We start from the raw sequence: 10,741 nt of genomic DNA, 5'->3' as shown, positions 1-10,741 counted from the left end.
AGGCCAAACTAGCGTTTGGGCATGATTTTTATGTTATAAAATGAATGTGGTCACCAGGCAACCAACATTCTCATACTTGTACAGCAGCAGTCAATTGTATAAAACTGGTTAATACTTTGGTTAGGTCAAAGTAAGTCGCAACGTTTTTTGATTGGACAATATTCATCCAATAATAACTATTAACCAATCAGATCACTGAAATGAGCAAAGTGACCAAATTATAGCATGTGGACAACTTATCCAAGCTTTATACAATTGACTGCTGATAACTTTATCAAAATTAGAAAACATGATTTGAGGTCAATGTGTATATAAGAATAATAAAACTATGTTACCATGAAACAAACAAAAAATGATGCTGAATGCATGTCATAGAAAGTTAGAAACAATATTGGATTTATCAGATTGTATTCAAATGTGTGCATTTTTAATGAGATCAGATTAGTTTTATTTATTTGCGATTGAAATACCCTTCTTTGCCTGTTTGTATTTATATTGGCACTGTATAATTGTCATTAATTGTTAAGTATAACCATAGATGAACAATTTAATGCATGTGAGAAAAGTGGATTGTATTTGTTATAACAGTGGAAAAAATAAAGTAGATACAAACAAGCACGTGTTACCTTGTGTGTACTTATGATGGCCTGACTTCATTGATGTTATTGAATAAACATGCTTTAAAGGTAAAATTAAAGCACATAATGAGCCGTAATGTGTGTTTAATTAATAGCTACGTGGTCACAAATTCTCCAGTTACAAAAGCGCAAAACACCGCTAATATTTGTTTTATTTGTGTCTAATTGATGTGCATTTTTTCGAAATAAAACACAATTTGCATCAACCGAGGCTATATTGTGCGTCTACAATTCTAAAATATATTTCTGTAAATATGACTTAAAACGTAAAAAAACTTCTAGATATCGACTGCAGTTTAAAAATTACTTGAGATGTTTATTAATTCTAGTTATGCTTGTCACAAGTAACAGCCGATTGTATACCAAAAGTTGCTATTTTACTGTTTTGGTAAGGCATCCAAGATGATCATTGATTGGTCAATATCAATCCAATCATTACTGTTAACCAATCAAGCCATTTAAGTGTACAAATAAGCCTGAGTGTACCCTGTGGAAAACAAATAATATGTGGCGGATCCGTGGTCTAGTGGTACCACAGGGGTCGCAAATCCGATTCACCGCCGCAACAATACAGAAATACCAATTGTCTTCCGGAAGGGACGTTAAATGAGGGTCCCATGACAGTGCTATAAACTGGTGGACTTAAACGAAGCAGGATAGCTCTGACCAGGGTAACATTATGTCTGTGCACTGTGCCCCAATAACCTTAAATGATTAACTCTCTTATCGGAGCATTCTTCAAATATGGATATTGTCCGAGCCCCCCCCCCCCCCCCCCCCCCCCCCACTTAAATCGTAAATAGTATTGATACGCGATTGGTCTTGTGACGGTTGGTCAGAGTGATGGATATATATAATACTTAATCGTTTGGGAAACACATAGCTAGTAAAAAATCGTTAAAATTTAAACTTAAATATGGGCCGCCTCTCACACTGGTCAAATATTTGCTAGTTATGAAAATGGATTTCCGGAAAGAGATGTCCTAAAGTGGTTTATTGAAGCTTTGCCATATCGAACGATTTGAAAATATATAGTTTTTTCAAATTTTATCAAAAGCAGTCTCTCTAAACTATGCTACCTCAGTCATTTTGAAATGGCATCCCAGCATTTGTCGCTTTAGTTCGTCTGCCTTTGAAAGCAAACAAATCAGCTCTACATTGAAAACAAAACTCACCACAATAGCTTTAATCATAAGACTGCATTTTATGCCATATAGCCGATTATTGGGAGAAACGTTGTCCAAAATACTACAAAGCACTCGGAACAATAGCAATAGTAATTCCATTGTTTTAAACCAGTGTGGTAAATACTCTTGTTCACTTGATATGTATTCAATGAGAGTTAAACGTTTTAATTAATTTAAAATGGCGAGATTTATTTGCTTTTGGATTTCCCTCAACATATTTCTGTTTCAATTTGAAGGTACTTTTCTTACAGAAGAATAATTATTTGATAACATAAAAACTTTTAAGAAGACACACAGACATACTTATTTTACTCTCTAGATTGTGTTGTGATTTATTTATAGAACTGAAATTTTTCCGATATTTAACCATTTGAATGTAGAGCATGCATTTGTTTGTCAAAAGTGTAAGATGTGTAGAGCATGCATTTGTTTGTCAAAAGTGTAAGATGTGTAGAGCATGCATTTGTTTGTCAAAAGTGTAAGATGTGTATTCTTTTCATGCCAACTTCTTTATGTAGCAACAACCAACACGGATCTACCAGGCGAACCCCTGTTGAAGTCTAGCCCGTCGTGCTACCAACTACAAGCTTCAGAGTATCTGATGGTCGCCAGATGCTTGTCACAAAAGGTCATTGCGATGCAGTCAGTCACTGTTGCCATCAAACCCACGACTGATAATTGCCTGCTCAGTGATTACAATTACGATCATTTGAACTTCTTTGAAAGTCCTTGCTGCCAGAACACTACAGACGACGACTGCATGTTTGATGATCCTACGTTTAAAGGTGGTTCGCTTATGTCTTCCTGTAATGGCAGACAAACGTGTTCAAGAACTCCGCAGTGGTATATAGCAACTGACATCCCTAACTCCGCAGGGTGCGTGACTGGTGTATATCCGATGCAGCCAGATAATTATATGCATCTAAATTACCACTGCATCGAGAGTAAGTATTTAAACGTTGTAAAATAAATGGAAAAAAAAAAACAACCCAAAAACAACAAATATCATTATAAGTAATATTCCATTAATCAAATCATGTGCATTGTTTTTGAAGTAGTATGATATACAATTAATTTTCCCATTGCATTGTTCACAATGTACATATTTAAACGGAACTATATGATTTTCCACACAAGCTTCTAGAATATATGCTATTTGTGAGGAAAGCCACGCCTCCAGCAACGAGACGCTGTTTGTCCAGAGTCCAGGCTACCCGTCCAGCATTCCGAACCCCCCATCTCCCACGCATTGTTCATGCCTGGTCCAAACAGACAACTGTGACTCTGGGATTGACGTATATCTTGTCGAAATAACGCTTACCAGCACACTTACGTAAGTTTTCCTAAGGGTTAGGGTTCTAAAAATTCCGAGAATATAAATCAGTGAACTCTAATATTTCTTATACCTAAACACAATACTTCATGAAAGTATTTCATTTACTTCTATTATCGTATACAGACGGATGATATTTCATCATTCTCACATTACGTTATTGCTTCAGGTCTGGAAGCTGTTCGGAGTCCCAGCGACTGCAAATCTTTTTCCCAGACGGAGCGTTTATTTTCACGTGCGAGAATAACACCAACCAAGTCATAAAGCAAACTGTTGAAAGTCCGTTCTTTCTGGTCAATTTTACATACTCCCTTGGTGACGGAAAATTCTGGATCGGATTCAAACGTAAGTAAAAGACGAACGATTGTTGTTTTTTTGTCCGTAACAGTTCTTTTGTCTGTTATATCGTCTATTCGTACTGCATATAATGCCAGTGTCGGTATGCAATCTGTGAGCCCTGGAGTTGTTTTGCTACTGTTGTTAATTCAGTAGGATTGAGCAGAAGAAACAACAACAGGTCAAGCCCGGCCTTCCCTTGTCTCACGTTATTCATTCATCACAGGGATGAGCCCATCTTTACATGACAGTGAATTTCTCTGTTTTTGCTAACTGCTATATTTTGTAAAGGACCGTTTTGTATGCGAAGGTCCATTTAAACGTTCACGACTTACACAGTAAAGTATAACAGGAAAATACTTCTTCCAAATGTATATACATTTTGCAGCTACATCTAATGGTAACATCACAATATCATGCCCTGTCGGAGACCAGGTTTCTACATTTTGTGCGGGGAATATCACAATAACGACGGAGGAACCACCTGTGAACAGTACAAACAGTGACATACCGGGTAAACACTTTTATCATAACAAAATAACAACATGCCGTTCATAACAGCACTATGTCGCTCATACATACACTATGTCGGTCATACCAGCACTTTTTCGCTCAAACAATGTCGCTCAATCCAGTACTATGTTGCTCAAACGAGGAATTTGTCACTCAGACAAGTACTATGAGGCTCAAACCAGCACTTTGTCGGTCATACCAGCGTTATGCCGCTCATACATACACCATGTCGCTCATATCATCACTATGTCGCTCAAACCAACACTATTTCGCTCAGACATACACTATGCCGCTCATATCATCACTATGTCGCTCAAATCAACACTATTTCGCTCAGACATACACTACATCGGTTAAACCAGCACTATGCCGCAACATTATTCCACGTAAACATACACTATGTCACTCAAACAAGCATTATCTCGCTCATACCAGTACTATGTCGCTTAAACCAACACTTTGCCACTCATACCAGTACTATGTCGCTAACACCAACACTTTGTCGCTCATAACAGTAATTTGTCACTTATACCAGTACTATGTTGCTCATACCAGTACTATATCGGCTATACCAGTACTATCGCGCTCAAACCAACACTATGTCGCTCATATCAGTACTACTAGTATGTCGCTAAAACCAACACTATGTCGCTTAAATATACACCATGCCGCTCATACCAGTACTTATTCGCTCGAACCAGCACTTTATCACTCATGCATGCACAACGTCACTAAAATTAACACTATGTCGCTCACTTATCCATTACGTCGGTCATACCAGCACTACGTCGCTCAAGCAACTACTATGTCGCTATGCATACACTCTGTTGCTCATACCAGCAATATGTCGCCCAAACTAACACTATGTCGCTCACACATACACTTAGTCGCTCATATCAATACTACGTCGCTCAAACCAGCAATATGTTGGTCATGCCAGCACTATATCGGTCAAACCAGCACTATTTTGGTCAAACCAGCACTATGTCGCTCATATATACACTTTGCCGCTCATACCAGTTATATGTCGTTCAAACCAGCAATATGTTGGTCATGCAAGCCCTATATCGGTCATACCAATACTATTTCGCTCAAACCAGCAATATGCCGCTCATACAAGCACTATGACGCCCATACCAGCACTATGTCACTCCAACCAGTACTATGTCGCTCATACAAGTACCTTGTCGCTCAAACAAGCACTACTTCGCTCAAACCAGTACTATGCCGCTCATACCAGCACTTAGTTGCTCATATCAGCACTATGTCGCTCATGTTTTAAAGTGGTTTATGGAAAACTAACGTTTTGTTAGACGACCCGGGTTCGAATACCGGCCTGGTGCAAGTAAATTCGGTTTTCTGGTCACTAAGCCGGACTGAGTGGGCCTCCCCCGGGAAATGCGGTTTCCAAACACTCTTGCGTAGCACTGTGTCAACGAGAGTGATTCATGTACTCAATAATACTGTAATAACTTGTTTTTTACAATCGTTTTAAGATATATAAATTTAAATTGAACTAGAGTAATTTTTGAATGTGTTGAACAGGTCCTTCAGATGGATACAAGAAGGCCGTAATTGGGCTGAGTGTTGTTCTCGGACTAATCCTCCTTGCTTGTCTATTATTAGTAATAGCAAGGATATGTCATACTCCAACCAAATGGTCAAAGGTAAACGTAATTAACTAATTAATTGTTATCCAATAGTTAACAGAATTTGATTTCTTTGACGTTTTCCTCAACCTTATAGGCTAACATCAATCAGATATTTGCTTTGTTCTAATTTTTAAATATTTCTCACTAACTGTGATATCGTTTTGTAGAAAATAGACCCGAATACAGACACTTCAATCGTAGTTGACATGAAGGACGTAGGTGTGAATGTATCTAGGCCCCAAACAAAGAACACGAGCACTGAAACAATGAAAACAGTATTTTCAAACAAAGAAACAAAAAGTGTGATTATAAAGCAGGAACTAATAAGTAAAGGAATAGAAGCGGATAACACTAGTATGACACAAACTCTTGCCGACAAGCACACGGAAGCGAATATAACGGGGCAAGAGATGGATGATTTGCAAAGACTTAAACTCCAACAAGCTGAATTGCAACATCAATCGGTTGAGAGGCAAAACTCAGCACAAAATGTAGCTATAATGTCTGAGCCACAGGTTCGTGTGGTTACACCGACTTCTGTCAAATTATTTGATATGGTGACATCTTCAGAAACAGCAATGAACAAAACAGCAACACCAGAGAGTAAGAAACAATCACGTTTAAATAATGACCATATGCTTGAAATGGCGAAGAAAACAGAGAACGGAAGCAGAAGTACGATTCATTCAGCAATACGATTACCTCGCAGTGACTCAGCTTTTTCTCAAGAAAGGATTTCAATAGGCAAGGAAATTTTGGTTTCAACGTCAGAAAGCTCTACTAGAATAAAGAAAATGAATCGAAATAGACTTGTGAATCCAACGAACTTGGAATATCTGAAGCTGCAAACAGGAATAAGCGAGATAAAAAGACGAAAAGGAATAAAGGAAAGGCATAAATTAGTAGGTGATCCCAAATCATTTATCAGTAAATGGGAAACAACATCTGGTGGTAAAAAGCTAGAATATGATCATGATGAATCTGATAACAGCTCTACAGAGGTCGCCGACACTTCAACTCATACTGAACGCGACCAAAAACACGAGGAGTCCATGACGACAGAAGAAAGGAAACTGTATAGAGTTCAAAAACGTGTTGCCAATGCGTTTTTTGAAAACGAGAGAACAAATGAAAAACTTCTTAAAATGATTGCAGGAAACTCAAAACCTAAATCAGAAAAGAAAAGAAAGAAAAGGGGGAATTAAAAAAAAGTCATGAAACTCACAGAAAACCTGTCATGTCCTTTTAAAGTGACACTCAAAATCAATACATAAACATGTATAACAAACTTAAATTTTGAGTGATACACTTTTCACTACTTACTTCATAATGCATCTATGGAAAATATCAATTACTGATAACAAGATTGTAGCCGTGTATTTAATGGTAAAAAGCGCAAAAATATTAAATGATTGGTGAATGCTAAAAGATTTACTGTAGTCTACTATAGTCTTCTAAGGTAGAAATACCATGTTTTATGCTCATTTCTTTCAACAGGGTGTATATATACCACGTGATAAATTGCGTCATAAATGTAAAAGACGAAATGCAGTATTTTGCTTCGAATGAAGACTTTAATCAAATATATAACTTCACTTTTTCTTCACCATTTTAAATGAAACATAGCGCAGTCTACGCTGCTTATGGAGCCCCGTCTTCGGTCTTTTACCAGAGTTTGATTGAGAGTTTGGTTTCTTAAAAACAGTTCGACAACCCTTTTCAAAATACGGCCGTCTGACGGAGCACTATCAAAACATTATTTTGAAAACAGGTTTCTCGAAGTGTTTGATGAAACTAATCACCTAAACAAAATAAAACGAAGGCGATTTTCTTAAGCGGCATAGACTGCCCTTTGTTTTATTTAAAATGGTGTAGTACAAGAAAAGTTAACTTTTGATTTAAGTCTTTATTTTAAGCAAAATGTTGCGTTCCGTTGTAGCATATATGACGTAATTTATCACGTGGTTTACACACACTGTTTCAAATAAAACTCGGTATCCTTCATAAGAACCATTATTTTCGACATTTATTCGCCCCTTTTGGAATATTAAAACACTATTATTGATTGTGGTAAATCTTACTGGGAGTAAGAGTGCATCTTTTAAGTCAAGACTTATTTTTTATTACTATATTCAATGAATTATGACATTGCCAATGTAGTATGTGTTTCTCATTCAGGAAATGACCCTCTTAATGTATAAGAAATGCTGCAGAATACAAGGTACTGCGAAAAGAATGTTTGTTATTGGATGTAATCTGTTTTATATAAACCTTAAGTTTTAAATGATAAAAAAGGCGAAAACTCTTTGTTGCTTTGAAAGTGTTCATGAATGTTTGAATACGTTTGAGTCCTTTTATTTAAATACAAACGAGTCACTACCTTAAAATAAATGTTTAAACGGACCTCAGACCTCAATATTAACAACAATTTGGAGTGTTCGGTCATGATATATTCACGCTTTCTCAATAAGTCGTTGCACTTTGTACTTTCGCATGTTGTCGAATAGCAAACAGGATTAAATTAAGTACACCCCCAAATTAAGATTATTTTTCATCATAGGGGTCACTGGCCTTATTTGTACGGGATAGAACTTTTTTTTGAAAACGATTCCTTTTATCGGCTGTGACACAAAGATAGTGACATTTTGTAAGGTTCGTGACTGTCGTCGGGCGAGTGTTGACTTTTTTCTAAAGCCCAGAATTCTGTTCTTACTTTACTTATTCCTTATATGTTTGTTTGTCATGGAAAAAGTATTTTTAACCTGTTCCAAGTCATGCACTTACAACAAACACTCCTAAATTGTATGTCGCCGATGTAAGCTAATTCAATAAGCAGTTTATTTATAATTCAAACAGAAACTTCCAACACTATTCTAGTTGAAAGAGTGTGTAAATAACGTCTGTAACAGATAAGGAATAATTTGTAACAAAATAAGTTGAAGTCAGAATGTGTATTCTGTTTATGAGTGTGTTTAGTGGTAATTTAGTAAATGTTGGTTTAAGAATGTACGCTTCGTTATCTCAATTGTTATAAATGTATTAGCATTATCTATCTAAAGCTTCTTTCTGAATCACGCATGTACTGATATGAAGCAAAAAACTAACAAACATTTGAATATCAATACCAATTTTTGCTCAAATATCAGCCGTGAACTAGCCTGGATGAGGTTCGTTTGTGAAGTTCGTTTTCGAAATAATTTTGTTAATAATGTATTTAATTGGCTCTTCGTGCGAAAGGTCTTCGCGTAGCAGAATTTGAAGTCGTTAACAGTTCATGTGTCCTGCCCGCTTTACATATATCATTTTGCGTTTTTGACAGAAAATAAATCGAAATACAAAAAAATCATACCCACAAGGTCAGGTATTATTGACTATTGAACCATACACTTGATATCGATCCTTATTTTGTGTGACAAAACGACTCATTTGCTTAGAATTATAAATGGTACCGTGTTTTATAACATTGAAAGCATACTGTAGGATTTCCAAAGTTATGTTAGGTTCGTTATTGTTATTAACGAACCTTTCTGATTATATTTCTTCATGTTGCCAAGGAAATACTTAAAATTCCAATTAACACACACTGCATGCATTTTTTTTTCAATATCGTTTTTTCAAATTAATGACCATATCAGTTATCATGGTATATGAGTTAGATTTATTGCAAATGGCTCACTACCTGTACATGAAATATTGACATCCTGTTGTTACTTGGGTTAAAGCATATATTTCAAAAAAGTATTTGCACTTCATAGTTCAATATCATTGAACTACTGAGGTGATTTATCCTTGCTCCAAGTATGATTAATTTGACAAGTATACTGTGGTGAAATTTCTTATAAAATAAGGTTATATAGTGTGTAAGGTTCGTTGGATTTAATATATAACCCCCATTATTGTAAAAAAGAATGTATGCATCTCATGGGAAGCACCCGTCTTATTTTTCAAATGCATAGGTAATTTAAAGCCTAATATAAAGCCTATATAAACTATATTATTATGATAATAGAATATATAGATTTATTCTCCAGTTGTGGATCATTGGTTTGTTCAGAATTATTTCAAATGAATGCAAGCAATTTGCATTTTATCTACTACGATAAACATTTAGTCTGAAAGTAACGAACCTTTCAATATGAAGCATTTTAACTTGTTATCAACCTAATCTTTATTATTTACCGCACCGCTTTATTGAGAATGTATGGTTAAACCTTTGTCATCATGGTTAAAGTACGTTAAAAAGTTAAGTATTGAAGTATTGCGAAGTCTAAAATCTAAAAGAAGACAAATTCGACTCTAAAAATGCTTCACTACGACACAGAAAAAACAGACAACATAGCTGGTAGAGTTTTAAGAGATAAACCGACCAAAACTGTTTATGTGCACAAAATTCATTTTTGCTTAATATAATATTAAAATACACGTATCGTTTCGTTAATTTCCAGGCCGAATTTCTCGAAACTTCTTAAGTCCCTTATAACAGGATTAAGCTAAGGTCATTATTTCCGTTTTTTAATAATTTGGGTAATAGGTACTTTTTTTAGTGTTTTTGTACTTTTGATAGAAATTATCTTTATGATAATGATTAACTATTTTTCATTATCAAAATTCAATTTAAGTATTATTTTGGCTAATTAAAACAACCTTCTTAAGCCTGTTAAGCTCTTTTTTTTCGAGAAATTGGGAGCAGTGTTTTCCTTCATGTACTGTCTGACTGTTCCAATGCGCTAAACTCAACCGAATGGAGTCAATGCTAAACTATGCTTGTTTCTTGTTTGTTCGTCCGTTCGTCTGTTCGGCTTTGATCATTTGCAATTGAACATTACCTACTCGACCTGTCTTTGTAGTTTAAATTTCATAATGTTGTGTTATAAAAATTATTTTTCTTACAATGTCATGATTTCCTGTTTAATACAAATAACCCACAAATGATATACCTATATAGAGGTATGGAATTATCATTAAGTTTTTGATTCAGGTAGAACTATTCGAACTATAGATTGATCTACATCATTACCGATTCACCTATAAGGAAGCATTTTGAACAATTAACGCACTTTAAATGATTTAAACTATCGGAAA

General features: G+C 35.6%; 1 protein-coding gene across 1 annotated transcript; it reads left to right on the top strand.

Annotated features, from left to right (window-relative positions):
• The first annotated feature begins 1,950 nt into the window (after positions 1 to 1,950).
• LOC128239237 (uncharacterized) lies at positions 1,951 to 7,925 on the top strand. The gene is made up of 7 exons (XM_052955786.1): positions 1,951 to 2,061; positions 2,344 to 2,769; positions 2,963 to 3,158; positions 3,328 to 3,503; positions 3,883 to 4,008; positions 5,553 to 5,674; positions 5,827 to 7,925. The coding sequence occupies exons 1-7, from the start codon at positions 2,004 to 2,006 to the stop codon at positions 6,862 to 6,864; spliced, it is 2,142 nt and encodes a 713-aa protein (XP_052811746.1). The 5' UTR covers positions 1,951 to 2,003; the 3' UTR covers positions 6,865 to 7,925.
• Positions 7,926 to 10,741: the final 2,816 nt, after the last annotated feature.

The sequence above is a fragment of the Mya arenaria genome, chromosome 6 (assembly GCF_026914265.1).
Source record: "Mya arenaria isolate MELC-2E11 chromosome 6, ASM2691426v1".
NCBI classification, from domain to species: Eukaryota; Metazoa; Mollusca; class Bivalvia; order Myida; family Myidae; genus Mya; species Mya arenaria.
Note: the sequence above shows the minus strand (reverse complement) of the source record. Positions and strands in the feature narration are given on the sequence as shown.